At 40.1% G+C, this 16,759-nt stretch overlaps 1 protein-coding gene across 7 annotated transcripts in view; it reads left to right on the top strand.

The window, feature by feature from the left end:
• pdlim5b (PDZ and LIM domain 5b) overlaps positions 1-16,759 on the top strand; it is a 39,498-nt gene that overhangs the window by 18,118 nt on the left and 4,621 nt on the right. For 2 of the 7 annotated variants that reach the window (XM_046066443.1, XM_046066444.1), the window contains 7 exons: positions 7,781-7,814; positions 8,406-8,818; positions 10,801-10,821; positions 10,946-10,972; positions 11,253-11,407; positions 12,262-12,289; positions 15,078-15,244. In XM_046066443.1, coding sequence (XP_045922399.1) covers positions 7,781-7,814; positions 8,406-8,818; positions 10,801-10,821; positions 10,946-10,972; positions 11,253-11,407; positions 12,262-12,289; positions 15,078-15,244 — 845 coding nt within the window. Of the gene's footprint in view, positions 1-7,780; positions 7,815-8,156; positions 8,819-10,800; positions 10,822-10,945; positions 10,973-11,252; positions 11,408-12,261; positions 12,290-15,077; positions 15,245-16,759 lie in introns of all 7 variants that reach the window. The other 5 variants (XM_046066438.1, XM_046066442.1, XM_046066440.1 and 2 more) reach the window with 4 other exon arrangements.

Genomic DNA, 16,759 nt, shown 5'->3' with positions numbered 1-16,759 from the left:
AACTACTCCTCTGCTTCTTTCATTAGACAAAAGCAAGACCCTGGTATTCTGGGGCTCTGGAGTGTATTAAAGCCCAAGTGCAGTATTGGGAGCAACTTTAAATGAAAACTCTCCTCATATAGCCCTCTGTAAAGCCCTCTCCTTAATACATCCCTCAAACCAAAGAAAACAGGGATTCAACTGAGGTCCACCAAGGAAAGGTTTCAGTCCAAACACCATTTATAGTCCATCTGCAAGAAGGCCCAGGTTTCACTCACAGGGACACTTTGAGTTAGTTTTGTAATACAAAGAAGTAACTCAAACTTAACACTACTTTTTGCAGGCAGCACTGAATGTCAAAGATCAGTTTACCTATCTCAGATCTTGCCTCCTTTTATTTGACCATGAATGAATGAATGAATCAAATTCAATTTAAAAAAATGAAAAAGAAAAAGAGTGATCCCTTGTAAGGAATTTCAGCTGAGCACTTTAGCCAAACACAGTTAATTTTCTACAGCCAAGTATAAACAAGAGTCGCTTTAGTGTCAGACACAAACAAATGAAGGCAAAGCACGCACACTTCCCAAGCTGTAAAACATGTTGACAGAAAAACTCAAAGCCTGGTTTGCATGTCCTGTCATTCCATCGCCACATCAAAGGAGAAAGGAGCCTCTTTGCTTTAATCGTGGGAAAATAGTCCTAAAATAGCCTCGTGGCACAGCTGCATGTAATCTACTGTGGGTAATGGATGCTCATTGAAACATCAAACATTCTGGTCTCACAGCACATGTAAACTACAACAATGGTTTCCTCGTTACAAATGATTGTTGTTTGCTTAATTTAAATTTTTGTTTTTGTGCATTTTTAGAAAACGGTTTATACGGTGTTGATAAGTGACAGAATAATTTTAGAGAGTATTTTTAAAAATGGGCCCTTTTTACTTGGGACTTAAGAATTAAATATATTATATTACTCTGACCTTTTATGCTATTGTCATAAAGTACCTAACAATTCTTTCTGTCATGTACTAGACGACTGCATTGGGACGCAACTCTTGTGGGAGCGGGTGGTTTAAACTTTGTAGAGCACAATTTAGCGCTGAACAGAAGGATGGCGACAACAAACGAAGTTGAAACGAAGACAAAAGCAATATACAGTATAAAAGCAAAGCAAGGCAAGTCTGACGGTTGGACAGATTTTCAGTTGTTACTGACAAAAATGGAAATGATTTGGACTTCATTATTTACTACAAATGTGCAAAAGTATTGATCTACAACTGACACATCTGGCACTTCTGGGTTGAGGCGACATAACTGCTGTCCTTCTCCCTGGTTAAGCTCTACTTCAAAGAGAAAGGACTTCTTCCGGCATATATTAACCACAATACTTTTTGATAGATTAAAGTGGAGGAGTACATAATACGTTCTTGAGTGGGAGTGGAACACACACATTGCGGGAACGGGTAGTAATGGTCAGAAATCCAGTGGGAGCGAGATTGAGAAAACAGTCCCGCTCAGGGCTCTATGATATACCACTCTCTCTCTGCATGTTCTCAGATTTGATTTATGGTTTCGATTGTCACTGATAAGACTATCGAGGTCATAATAACATTCCAAGAGATGATTAATGTGACTACAGTTTAGTACCATTACATCACTTTGTCACAGCTCAAATTATCGGGGCTGTTCCTTAAAAAGACACTAATGCATCTAAACCTATATGGTGCAGCTGTGTAAAAATAACATCTGATTTTTAGCCTACTTATTTAAAAAGTTCACAGAAACAGAACATGTATATAAGCACAAACACAAACATGCTCAGCTGTTTTCATTGATTTCACTATCAAGGGCTAGATAATGAAATCTAAATGTGCTTTAATCAAACTGGAATCACACATTAAATAACATTTAATGCAAAAAAATACCAACAGCTGTACATTAACTAGCGTAAATAAAATAGAAGTACAAAATGACTGTCACACACTGTCAGATACCATATTTCCAATAGCTAGAAATGCTGTAATATACAAAAAAACATCCAATTTACACCATTTCAGTATTGCATACCAAGCAATGCCAGACAGGCACTCGTGGTCATTGATGCCAATGTGTTTAAGTTATTTCCCTGTTGCTAGGTGAGGGGAAACATGTTTTCATCAGGGAGGAAATGGACTTTGACCCTCCTCATCCTCTCGCTCCACTACCCAGTAAACTGTAAAAAGAAAGTCAAGAAGAGTCTGAATGAGCAAAGAGCTGCGATGTGTGTTGTGACAGAGGGAGAAACAAGGTTTTTCCTTCCAAGACTGTGGTGTCAGGAAAAGATGTAATTCGGTGCAATGTTGGTTTCGATAGACGATGTCATTAACAACAAGCCTCCTCTTCAGCTACTGCCGTGAAGAGTAGATCACAGGTGGAACAATTGGAGTTGTGTTTTGGGTTTTTTGGGCAATACTGCTGACTAAAAAAGGCCAGAGTAGACACATACAGGCAGAGAGAAACAGAAAGGGGTGAGGCAAGCAGGTATGTGCAGTAAGAGATAGAGGTGTAGGGAAAAGCAAGGTCAGCAGAATTACATTAGTTTGTGAATAAACACTAAAATAATTTTGAGACTTCAGTAGAATTAAATGGTGAAATAATCTATACCACCGTCACTACTATATGTGGGAAACAATGACACCTTATCACCTTTCAATTTTAATAGTTAATGTAAAATGTTGGTAAAAAGTAAATCGAAGGCCTTAAATAGACCCCATGATAGGTGATTGTTGCCGGTTGATACTACTTCCAGTGTTTGGTAATCAGTAGTAATCTGTGAATTTTCTGAGTGCTTTTTGTTCTACTGTCATGTGAATTTTGTTGCTGAGGAGCAGTTACAACAGGCAGCCTGTGGGAAGTATCCTTTGGAAAGTATGATAATTGATGTTTATTTATTGTCATTGAAATATGTTGCACAGCACAATGAAACACCACTCCAGAGAGTTTGTGGCTGGCTGCACCTTGTTCCAAAACCTCAAAGATAATACAGATCGACACTGCTAACTCTGCGATGCAACCATTTTTGTTTATATTTTACACAAGAATTCATCTCGGCTCCCACAGCACAGGAGTGTTTCAGATTTTGTGTATTTTCCACGTTGTGTGCGTATTTATGTGCCACAGAACACATGCTGTTTCTGGGAGACAGTTTGAAGCTTTTGGAAGGTGTTAAGTATGTTAACTGTTGTATCAGACCGTCAGATGAAATGAAAAGTGTTGATGCCTGACAGCAGATCATTAACTGATGAACAGTTGTACATCAACATATTACACAAGATATCATCTTACACTAGCCACACTATTCTCTTTTTGATTACAAAACCTCATATCTGCTTCACATTTGACTTACTGAAACTGCTGCTTTAAAATTTTAAATATACCTGTCGGACACACACACACACACACACACACACACACACACACACACACACACACACACACACACACACACACACACACACAGACACTACTGTAGCTGCAGTATATGATACAGATGGGGTTTTTTTGCCCACGGGCCACTTACTATAGCCAAACATGAGTCAAATAGGCGGCTGTAGGTTAAATCTACATATATTCTCATTTATGGCCAACGTACACCCAAAAAGTCTTGTGAAATGGTTATAACAAGGTGAAGTAGGGGACAATCCAATGTAGCCCAGAGCCCCCGCTGACTCCTGGCTGCCTTAGCCAGATGTGGTGTGGTGGTTGGAAGAAAAGTAAGAAAGGATAGTGGGCTTGTTATTACATTGCTTGGACCTGCATTAAGAAGAAACATGAAGTTGCAGTTTGTTCTGTTGTTGTTGCTGTGTTCAGAGATCCTCAAGGAGAACTACTCGCTTTGTTCACTGAGCTGGTTTCAATGTGGGTTTGATTAGGAATGAATTAATGAATAGTTTATTTCGGTTTAAAGTATTATGAACAAAGCATGACAATTTGTGTGAATATGAAATGAAAAGAAGTAGTATACATGTTTACTAAATACAATTAAATGCAAATCAGAATATTTAACTTTTATTCCACGTTTTGCTTGCCAAGAAAAGCACACATGACCAGAGCATCACTCACACAGTAAAGCGCTGTAGAGGGGCATGACAAGGCACATGAAAGGAATGGCAGGAACGCTCTTCATCACATGACTGCTGATACGGACAAGCGCACCAGGTTCCTACTTGGCATGAGTGCAAACACATCAGACATGGGCAATAACCATGTTAGTGAAGTATCCAGGCAAGTGACAGCAGCAACATGCCGGCCAGTAACATGTTAATAAGCTTTAACTCTGGGAATAGAAGTCACATTTCTGTCATAGTTTGTGTAAGGGAAGAAAATTGTTTTCTTCTTACACTTATAATCTTTTATGCAAGTACTTTATAAGAGTGCTTTTTCCTCCTTTTATTATGTCTTATATATTGTTTTAAATCTTTAACCTGTTCTCTTTTTATTATTGTTCTTGTTATTCAAGTCTGTCCACATGTGTGGGGTTTAGGTCAGGGATGTGGGGTTGTTGTTTGTGTTTTCTCACTAGCTGTTCTTCTCCTTCCTTGACTGGGACCAGTCTGGGACCAGTCAAGGATCTTTTGTTCCCCAAAACATAGATGCTCAGACTGTGTAAATGATCATGCAGACCTTTGCTCTGGGCCAGACGTTAGTGACTGTCTTAGGAGCCAGAACCTCTGGTCCAGCTGATTTTGTTGTAGTACTTCTCTGTTTATTCTCTTTTGTTAAATTCTTCAAAGACAACGGTTCGTTGTAACTCAATTATTTGCCTAACCTCTTACCAGGAATATAATTTCCACGACAGTTTGCACTTGTAGTTTTAAATCTCTACCCTTCTTAAAACCTTTTGTTCGGACTCCTTCTAAAGAAATGTCCTTGTGTGCTCTACTTTAAAGCAGAAAATTCCCTCTTCCAAGATTCTCATTTTTGGTGAAATATGAGGGAGCGGTGAGAAAAAGAAAGGAGCCATGGAGAGACAGGACAGGCCGTGTGCCAGACACAAGCTGTGAGTTTTGCCACAGAGCGGATAGGCTGGCTGCACAGAAAAACAGAAATACAGAAAGAAAAGTTATTTTCCACACCCACTAATTCCACATCCCTCTGTTGGAGTTTTTGATTTGCTTTCCTATGTTTTTTTTTCTCCATGTTTTCCCTCTTCTCCATGCTTTGGCACAAATGTTCATGCAGCGGTAAATCTGAGAAAACAGATCCCAGTTTTAACATTTATTACACACATTAAATGTAAGAGGGGGGAACTTGTTCAACAAGGTTTTGGAATAATGTAACCTGTGCGTGACATTAATAGCGTGTGTGAATTCTACTCATCTCCATCCTCCCACATATCGTAGAAGATCCGTAAGAAGTTCCTACTCCCAGCCTGCTTTAATGTGATCTGAGTAAACTAGAGTATAAAGCAACAGATGCTTGGAGTCAGAGGGTTACTACAGAAGATCATTAAAGATGTTTCTATGGAATCTGCAGTTTTCTGCTTCAGTAACTGCGTGTGAAGTGAAAACAACAGGGGGAAAATTGTGTGCAGTTTGCCCTCCATGTTAAAAATAGATTATGTGAGTTTTTAAACTGTTAAGGAGTATATGTTGAGAAAGCTGTGTCTATTAGCCTCTCCATCATTCAGTCAAATGCCATATGCCAGACTGTTTCACTTGGCCCTCATTGAGACACGGGCAGTGTGGAAATGCGTCAGCCTGCTTTACCCTCCGGCTCATTGCTCCGGTTAACCTCCTCATTCTCTTATTCTGGAGCTGTGTGTGTGTGTGTGTGTGTGTGTGTGCGCGCACAGACAAGTCTCCTTTTGATGAAAACCACACTCAACTAAATTTTTTTTCTTCCAAGTACACTTGCAGTTTTTTTAAAACATCTCAGACTTATTTATTATATTTTTCTGTATATAGTCTATACATTTGGTCCACAAATAAATACTGTAGATGTTAGCATTTGTAATCCAATAAATCAATGCATCCTAAGTAAAGTCATGACTGTGTCTTCAACAGGGTCAGCCATACCAGCAAAGCAGCCTGATACACCAGATATATTACAAATATAAACATTGCCAAGATTGGAAATGCCACTGATTTAGTTTTTTTGTATTTATAATAAGTTTAGTTCAATCAACAGAGAAAACCCATAAAATATCACATTGTACATCCTATGTCCTGTCCTTATGTCCTATGCGGTCATGGCTTTTCTCAGTGACCTTCTAGCCGTTTTAATTGCCCTGAGAATAAAAGTTAATGCATGAAACATAAATAATGCTGCATTACAGAATTGATGGCAGCAGACAGACCAGTTAGTGTAATAATAATGCATAATAGTAGTGACATTGAGATTAACCATGTAAATGTACACTTGGACACCAGCTTTTGTCTCTTTGTCATAGCAGAACAAAAGTAGGTCCGGCTAGGCAGGGAGCAGGACAGCACAGAGGGGCTGAGTCGAGCAGATGTTCACAGGACCACCCTAGCAAGTGTTTGCTCAGTCCGCTCTGGGGAAAACACATATAGCGAGTGAATCCGCCCAAATACCCCACTCTGGTCCTCCAATGGCAGATACACACTGCGTCATTGTAGAGTGGGTCCTATTTGTAATGGAATGTGCTGTTTGATCTTTAGACCTTTTGCTGTTTTCCTTGGCACAGCGGTGCTGTTTCTCCATAAGCACATCTAATAATACAAGTACATTGGAAAATAAGCATACGCTATATTAACTGCTAAGTGGAAACTGTAAATGCAAGTATGGGCACAGATGACATCAACATCTGGTTGAAGGGTGGGGTTCTTTAATTACCCCGGTGGCAGGCTCGGTTGTTGTGCCTCTGCTCAGTCAGAAAGGAAATACCTGAGAGTTTGCTGACTGTTGACCTAATATGGCAGAGAAAGGAAGGACGGCAGCGGAAATAGCATAGCTCCTGGTCCGGAACCAGCCTTGCTGACTCACTGTCTGCTTTTTTTGTACTTTGTTTTTTATGAGGAATTTGGGATGCATTGTCTGCATGTCCGGACTAAATTTAGGAAACATTGTTAACGAAGGCATGTGTCTGCATTTCAGTTTGAAGGCTTCACTAATGGAAAACTTTTAAGACAATTAAGTTATCTAACAGGGACTTGCATGACTTACTTGTGTGATATGAAGGGGGGTATATGGTGAATTGCACTTCTGATTTGCATTAATACACAATACGTAGTAAAGTGTGTGTGCGTGTGTGTGTGTTTTTTAAATGTGAATATTGTGGTAGTAAGGAAAAAAGTAGGAGATGAAAGTTTTGTGGGATATTTTCTGGGTTTTATCTTTAGAGAACAGACCGCTCTCCTCTCCCATAGGTGATAAAACTGTGAAAGCTGCTTCAGTCATGTGTACTTTTTGGGATGTTTTGAGGATATGACATTCAGGATACAATCATGTATATCTGAAGATAAAAAGAGAAGAAACTTGAACAAATCAACTTTGTGAATGAAAATTCTTCTAGAATAGAATAATAAGACCAGGGTGTGGCCAAGAAAAGTTTTACTTCGTAAGTGACAGGTTATATACTGGAAAATGTCACCATCTCAAAAATGTTTCCCTGAAAGCTACACAGCAGAGGACACTAAATAATCTGACCCTTTGTCGATGCTTCCTAGAAAGTGAAGTTTGATTCTCACAGCAGATGGCATGTCCAGTCTTTAAATGTACAGAAAATAAACTTTATTGCAAAATGATGAAAGGCTGCTGTAAAGACATTGTGTTTATAATTTTTGTTTCTGCCTTCACAGACCCTCCAGTGCCCCTAAAGATGTAGTGCCTAAGGTAAGAAGGAAAATATTCACGTAAAAACGGTATGTTATGTTGTAAATAAGTAAATAAATAAATAAATAAATGATAATATAAACCAGTGTATTAAAAGTGAGCATGCTTATTGTGCCCTTCTGAGATTATGTCAGAATGCAGATTGTTTTGGTGTGCATAACTGCCCTGTGAGGCCACATTTTATAGCACCTCTTAAACTTGTATGGCACAAGCATACAGCAGCGTGAAACACAGCTAACATTGATGTGATTGCTGTGCAGTTTTTCTGGGAATGCTGGTTTACATGCATGAGTTGATTGTGGATTTGTTGTGTGTGCATGCTGTGTGTCCACCTTTATCCAGGACCAACCTCAAGAAATCATTAAGCCTGTCCCAATCACTCACCCTGCCCCAAGCACCACATACACCAAGCCACTGAGTCAGCCCAGTCCTGCATACAACAAGACAGCCCGACCTTTTGGTGGGGAAAGCAGTGTGGTCACAGCTTCTTCCTCACCGGCTGCCCCTAAAGTAGCCTCCATTCCCTCCGAATCATCCGCTTTCACGCCAGCTGCCCCTTCTCAACCACCTGCCCCTTCTCAACCACCACAGCCTCCATTTCCACTGAAGTCGAGCCCCGCTGCCCCACACTCAGCTCCAGCAAACTCACTTCCCAGGCCCAGTCCTGGTCGCTCCGCCTTCACCTCCCCATCCGCCTCTTCCTCCTCATCCAACTCCTCCTCTCCAGCAAGAGTGACAGCCCCCTCCTCCTCTCAAGCCAAAGTGACAGCCCCCTCCTCCTCTCAAGCCAAAGTGACAGCCCCCTCCTCCTCTCAAGCCAAAGTGACAGCCCCCTCCTCCTCTCAAGCCAAAGTGACAGCCCCCTCCTCCAATCCTAATGTCCCACAGCCCTCTGTCTATAACACACCTATCAACCTCTACTCCAATACCAATGCTTGTGAGGTGGCCATGGGACAGAGACGAGGTCTGTTGGAGAGCCAGGGGCTGTCAGAGCACTTCAATGGGTAGGTACCATTTATCAAATCCAGTTACCATATGTTTTCTAACATCGTCCTTTTTTTAATCTGATGAGTACAGCTGAAGTCCATAAATTGATGGAGGTGTTTGCTTTGCAGTCTACCTGAAGCAATGCATTGCAGAAAATGTGATTTTCCATTCTGCTCTACCTATATCAGCTCATGCCCAGTTTCACCCCAATATATGTCTCTTATTTGTAAAGCTAACACTGAGACAGCCCGTCATCTACGTTTTCACACAGCTGCATACAAGGAAAATCCCAGGCATGCTGCACATCTTGTTTAAATCTTCCACAGGGCATCTGGAAAGGGTCTAGACAACATTCTAACTGATGCTACCGCCTGCCTATCTATAATTGACAGTGGGGTTCGCAGCTCTGCCAAACACACAGCCTGCCCAACAGCCACTTCTGGTGTAACACTTGTTTCTAATTAGCCACAATCCTGGCAGCTCGGTGCTTCTAGGGACAAGGGACAAAGCTAAGTTTGGCTGGACCAGACTTCTTCAGCAGGGCTTGGCTCACGGGTTTTACTGAGTGAACTGAGCTAGGTTTAAGTGATTTGCCACTCATTCTTTACACTCTGTCACCTGAAAAAATAGGTCACAGAGATCTGTTTTTATTGGCTTTAAGTGAGCAAGCGGCCTCGCACTTCAATACATTTGTGAACCTATCTGTATGTGTTTTACAAACTTAGAGAGTTAACAGAAGAGCAGTCTGTGTAGGAATGTAAAGAATTTTTTTTCAATTCTGGGTTTAGTTAGATATCCTATAGGAATTGTCTAAATGTGAGAACAGAGAACAAAACTACTTAGTGTAAGACACCATGCAGATAATTGACACGTTCATAGCAAGTATAAACTCATTACAGCAGTTAATGTCTTCAGTCTCTCTGTTGCCTGAAACCTTGGGCTGTCAGCTTGTAGAGGTAGAGCGTATTAGTTGCAGCATGTGTGTGTCAGTGTCCTCACCTGCATGCTTGTGGTTTCTGTGGTTTCTCTATGCACATTCTCTCAGAAGGGCCTTTCACTGAAGGGTCTATTTCTCAAACCTCCTGTTCATGCTCCTTCTTGCCTTCAATCCTTTTCCATTTACCCCTTCTTTGCCCACAGAAGGAAGAAGAGACAGACACCAAGTTAGTGCTGTGAATGATAATATATCTGCTGCAGTAGCTTTCTAACCATGTGGAATGTGATTATAGCCTTCGCATCTCTCTGGTTTATGATTACCAACGGCATGCTTGCACCTCTTTGAGTTAACCCTCACAAACCTCACGTTCGTGCTCATCCACTCACAGGACATGCTCATTTCAAGATCTAAATAAACTGCAAAATCCTGTAAATAATCCATATCTGAATCATCACATGACATCCAGTGGGGGTCAGCTCATGCAGTTCATTCATTTTACAGCCATTGCAGCCAGGCCTGTCAGCACACAGGGCTGCTAAAGTCACCCAGCACTGCATCTGTCTGGCTCCATCTGCTACTGTTGTCAGTATGTTTACTCAAGGCTTGACAAATCACTGCCAAGCATATTCTGCTTTGGCTAAGAATAGCCTTACTCGTGCTGTCTTTGATCATCATTCGCCTCAAATCACCTGAGACACACACACACGCGTGCTCATGCTGCTCATACTAGGACTTCTGACATTAAATTAACTCACAGTCTGGAACAGCACTTGAACTTAACTCTGGATGTAAACACTTAACATAAATGTTATTGCAATCTAGAGTACAATCAAAACTATTTTAGGGGAAAAGCTGATCCTTTATTTTCAAAGCAGATTACTCCCACCTTGTGGTGCTATATGGTCACTGTCACTTTCATCTCAAACACTCACTGTTGTTAATATACAGTTGGTTCTGTCATTTATTAGTACCCTTTAGACATTAAGATGATTTTTTTAAAGGAAATCGCATGTAGTTTTATTATCTGGCTGACTTCTACTCTGTGGTTTTCCTTTCTAATAGTGAGCCTCAGAGAAGTCTGAAGTAAGTCAAAACAGTTTCTTGACTTTGCCATATAAACAGTGCAGTGTCATACAGTGTACCTTGGACTTTATGTGACATTTGAATTTGTGTCCGCCTTTGTGCATTTTCTCTCACTCACCTGCAGAACTCCACCTTCAGCTAGACCTAGGAGGTAAATGTGAACTCTAACAGCAGTAAAGTTATACTGCAAAACGTGTCAACAAGCTACACCCTTGTTTGAATGTGGACCACTCACTGCATAGTACAGTACATGTGTGTTACTGTGTGCTGATTGTCACTGTGAATGTTGTTTGTGAGTTTGCTAAGGTGTATAAACTGTGCTAAGTAGTAGTTGTAAAAGTAGCTTTTAGGAATGTTGACCTGATAACATGTTTAAAACATGCATGTCATGTATGTAACATCATCATTTCTTGGTTAATCTGGCTGTATAGGAAACCTATTGAGGAGCCTGAGAATCATGCTTCCCCACTGAGCGATGCCAGCAAGAAGCGTCTGATTGAGGACACTGAGGACTGGCACCCCCGAACCGGCACCTCCCAGTCCCGCTCCTTCCGTATCCTGGCCCAGCTCACCGGCACTGAAAAGGGTGTGTGTAACAAGCGCAGTGAGCTTACATGGACTTAGACAGGTTATCGATGAAGACATAACACTCTGCAGGGACTTTTTTAAAATTACTGTTGTGTTGAAAGTCGCTGAATGTAATTTTAGGCTCAGCTTGGTATTGCTGTCAGTTCAATTTAGATCTAATAATCCACTTTAGGCTGTAGCACATGATGGATTTACCCAAGGTTACCAATTTTAGGGTAATCCCATTTTCTTTAGACACTTCTATATGATTTTAAATGATGTGCCTGTTTTATGATCATATTTCTTTTCATCAAAGCTGCATTGCCTCTGTAGATAACAGTGACATAGTAGTTACTTTCATCACCATATGATTTAATTTATTTTATTTCTGTTACTGTTTTGACTATAAGTGACATTGATGGTTACACGAGCAGGCTGCGGCTTTGGGCCTCCCTCTATTTGTAGAGGTTGTGTGAATGTGTGTGTGGATCTGTAAATGACATTTAGGGCAACTCACTTATTAGAATGAAGTAAGATGAGACATTTTTCTTTCTCCTTCTCTCTTTTTGTCAAATGATGTTACCAGACCGGTACGCGTTATGTGACGAGCTTTGAACATTTCATGCAAATCCAATCTGTTGTGGTTTTGCTGCAGCTGTGAACAGTTGGGGGATGGGTCCAAAGAAGTCCCATCAGGGTCTAGTTTGTAGGGATGGGACTCACTCATTCATGTTGTCCTTGATATGACTAGATGCGCTCAGTGTAGAACCAGTTGGAGCAGCATTGTTTTTGAAATTGTGATTCCCTGTACTTTAAGTGAGCATTAATTATACATTTTACCTCATTTTCTTCTTTTTTTCTCCCCTGTTGCAGAGCAAGTTCCAGAGAACAATGGAAAGAAGTAAGTGGTTGGTGGTTTTTGATACATTCAAATATGGTGTTTGTGAGAGTTCATTCACTCTCTGTCTGCCTGTCTTTCTCTTGTCTGTGAGTGCATGTGTTTGAGCAATAATTTCTTGATCATAGAGGTTTCAAAATCAGAAATGGCCCTCAAAAGTACTCATGTCTATGAGCCTGTGATTCCGAGTTAAGCCCCGATTTCCTGATCTTATGGTCCCATAGTATTATGCTTAATTTAAGGCTTAATTTGGACAAACCACATTGAGAGCTCCAAGAGGAAGATGGTTGTGTGGAAACAGCCCTAGACTTAGCGCAGGCTGTGATTGCTACTGCTGTTCTCAGTCTTAAGTCGATTTAATCTGCAGTAAACAGTCTGCCCTCAGCACCGCATCCCCGACCAATCAGTGTGTCACTCATTGAAAACTGTGGGTAATTAAGTTGTATTGTGGGTAATAGCAGCCCTGCCAGAAGGAGATTCCTGCTCTCCTTCTCTTAGGGAGATTCTTTTCAGTGTACTTTTTCTAAAAAGAGGGCAGCTCTTACGCATCTGCCTCGGCTTCTAATTCAGTACACCTCTGCAAGGCAACAGTCTCTCATTTTATATTCTTCTCCAACTTTGCTATTTTATTTTTTTGATGCTATTGCAAATTTTTTCTCATTGATCCATGTTATAGTGAACTTTTCCTCTACAATCTTAACCTTCCAACTTTCCCCTTCTTTCCTTCTCTTTCTTTTAATCCTGTTTTATGGGGCAAATCAGAGCGAACAAGCTGGACCCGGAAGTTATAGGACACAAGTACAACAAGCTGAGAGATTGGCATCATGATGTTTCAGCACGAGTGCTAAATGTGTAGTCGACGAGGTTTTGTTTTATCTTGTTTCAGGTGTTCAACTTGTTTTATTTATTTTATCTTGAATATTAAACTTACATTGCTTCCGTGTACAAACCAACATAATTACAGCCTTCATTTGATAACTTATTAAACATCCCACTTCCCGAAATATAAACAACATAACTTTTTTTTTTTGCAAATGCACACGTAAATAACTAAAAAAAGGTTTGAAGATAAATGTTATTTTGCTATATGTGATTATATTTGTCTGAGCCTCCACTTCTCAGCACACTTTCTACATTATTTATCTGAGCATGTCTGTACCTTTTTCCTCTTATTTTCTACACTAACCTAATTCATTTGTCAGCATTTGATGATTTTACTTCAATAAACAGCTTTCTTTCTTTTCTGCTGTTGCATATTTCTTACTCTTTCATTCCTTCTTTTCTTCTTGCCCGGCAGACAAAAAGTAAACTTCCAGTAAATTTCCAGTAGGTGAAGGTCTTTGATATGAAGGAATTGGTTGTGCATGAAGAGTAGAGGTTAAAACATGCCTGTAGTGTACTTTGTACAATGAAATAAAACATTGCTCAAAATACAGTCCAGTATGAATCAGTTGTCGGTTATAGGCAATAGTTCTCTAAGCACAAAAACTAGGAACCATTTTGTGTATTCCAGTTCTGTTATTATTGTCATTGCAGGTTACTGAATCAGTAGCCTAGTACCTGTTCTTGTCATTCAAAGCAATAAACATGTAGTTAATGTTCTTAATTAAAACACAGGATAATCTGTATTCCATTAAAAGAACATTTTCATTTCTGGCAGACACTTAAACTATCTGTCCATAGTTGGTGGTGACTGTAATCACATGTTAGCGAGTGATTTCAATGCATTTCCTAGTCTTGATTCTCCTATCATTCAAACAGAAACACCTAACAGGTAGGATAAGACGAAGCAAAGGCATGCTGTGTGCTGTGGCTACCAAACCAAATAGCTTCAGGGTTAAAAATAGTTTACTTGTTGGTGCAACTCCTTTTCTTAACCGGTCTGTCTGGGCAGGAGCCACACCAGCATGATGGTTCTTTGGGATCTTATGAGCCCTGTTAAACCTTTCCCCATATGTGTACCCCACGGATGGCAGCTTTGTTCCAGTAACATTAAAGATACTTTTAAAGGGCAGCCCAGAAAAAAGTATTTAAAATTCAATCAAATACTGTATAATTAGAGCAGCAGATTTTTCTGTTAAAGTATCAAATCTTCACTAGTTGAGAAATGTATGCAACACGTTTCCTTTATTGAGTTTAAACTCCTTGCTGCCCACATGAGTTTCTCAGCTTGAAATGAAGGCTATGAAATTTTACAAGGGGTGTGGACTAGAAAGACAAGTGCTGTGGGAAAAGAAACATCCACTACTTCAGTTTGTCTCAGTGCTTTTAGTGTTCTGAGACAGCAAAGACAAAAAGCCACTGAAATTATACAGCTGGTTGTCTCTGTAAATTATTGGAGGGTGAATTACATGAACAGTGGATACTATATGGCACCACCACCTGTAATTGTTTCCTCATGTCAGTGATTGAAAAACCATATGAACAGTGGAAAGTGGTGCATATCCTTATTTGAAGGTGCCCCCATAATTATCTTGATTGTTTGCATGTGTCACTGAGATTCCAACCTGCAGTTGACCAGATCACTCAAGGCTTTAGTCTGTGCCGGAGGTTCAATTCAACTGGTCCTGCTCTTTGATTTCTTTCTCATATGTACCTACATTTGTTTAAATTGTAGGAACACTGCACAAACATATCATACCAAATAGAAGGGAAAAGTTGTGAGCATGGTGGGGAGAGTCAGAAAGAATGTTTTTACTGAAGAGAAGATACACAAAGACAGGATATATGTGTGTGTGTGCGCGAGTGTGTGTTGTACGTTTTATACAAAATGTGTATATCTGTTTCCTAGTGAGGCAGTTGACAAAACCGCTCCCACTGTGCACACATCTGCACCTCCAGCAAAAACATATTCCAAATCTGCAGCAGCACCCAGGAATGGCAACGTCGTCCCTGCTTCAGCGTTCAAAAGCCCAGCAGCCCAGAACAAGCCTGCCTACCAGCCCGGAGGTCCATCAGGTAGAGGAACACATTCAAAAATCCTTTCCTACTTCTGGTGTTTACTGCCACTGAACTTACTGCCAGGAACACACAAACTAGTGTGTGTCGTTTCTTCTTTTAGCCCACAGAGGGCAGCCCTGTTCTTTGAAATCACTGCTGCTCAGCCGTAATGTTTATTGCAGGTTTTATACCTGACACTAAGCCGTTTTAAGATTATGAGCTCAATAAAAACCAGAAGTATTCTGTTAATGAGCTCAGATTATTGGTTTTTCTCAAGATCCCCTCAGTTAAATAGATTGTGAAATTGAGAATTATGTATTTTATTTTGTGTGTATGCTGCTCCATAGATACAGCAAGTCCATGCCAGGAGACCTCAAGTTGGTCAGGACAAATATTTGCTGAAAGGCATCAGTCAGGGGTCATTATTAGCAATACTAAGACACACGTGTTCACTCATACATGAACAGATGCATTATGTGTCCTAACGTATATCTCTAGAGGCCTTTTAGGAAACGGCTGCTGAACGGTGCCACAGGGAGCGAGCAGGAGAGGCCACAGTTGGTTCTCTGTTGCCTGTTTTATTTATCAGATTAACACGTACTTGAGTTCAAGTAAACAAGTACATATCTCATAATGGCCGTGTGGAATTGGGCAGGGTATGGGGAATGTGCTATGCAACCTTTTAAATTTATAATTTTGTCAGCACCTTCTAAAACAACACATTGAAAACATTATTCTAAGACGCTATAATCACAATAAAAAAAATCTATATATTGTGTGTGTATATATGTGTGTGTGTGTGTGTGTGTGTGTGTGTATATATATATATATATATATATGTGTGTGTGTCTCTGTCTCTGAATTTGGAGAGACAGAACAGATGAAACTGAGATTTGCAGTCCTGCTGTGATTCAGTTTGGATGCCTTCTCTGCCAGACGTTTTTTCTCCTTATCTTCCCCATACAGAAAGACAGCAATGACAGACGTACAAATGTCTGTTCACTTATCATCTTTGCTTTTGCCAAAGAATTTCCTTTAGATTGACAGCTTGCCAACATCCACCTCACTGTAGCAGCTTGCACACAGATAAGGTCATAGAGTGCCAGTGATAAATATTTTGACTCTCTGCATCAATACCACATTCAGTTAAACGTGAAAAAAATACATTATTATATTAATATCTGAGGAATATCAGCCACGTCCTGCTGTTGAAGCTCGTACATCTTTCCTCTTTTCTCCTCTGACTTTATGGACTGCATGAGACGCACACTTTTTGACTTGCTGCCATTATTGTTTGACAATAAAAGTGCAACAGCAGGCTACACATAAACATTTTTTATATAACTCAAGAACAGGGCCGTAGCCAGAATTTTACAAATAGAGAAGTCATGAGTGTTTATGTGTATCTATCTATTTTTCGATTATATTTTCTGTACATTTTTATGTCCCATCAGAAAGGCTCAAATATTGTCTATATGACAATGACATTAGTAAAGTTCTAGTAGAAAAATACAGAATTGTTTTTTTTTTTGG

The sequence above is a fragment of the Micropterus dolomieu genome, linkage group LG13, assembly GCF_021292245.1.
Source record: "Micropterus dolomieu isolate WLL.071019.BEF.003 ecotype Adirondacks linkage group LG13, ASM2129224v1, whole genome shotgun sequence".
Lineage (NCBI taxonomy): Eukaryota > Metazoa > Chordata > Actinopteri > Centrarchiformes > Centrarchidae > Micropterus > Micropterus dolomieu.
This window is presented reverse-complemented; position numbering and strand designations above follow the sequence as displayed.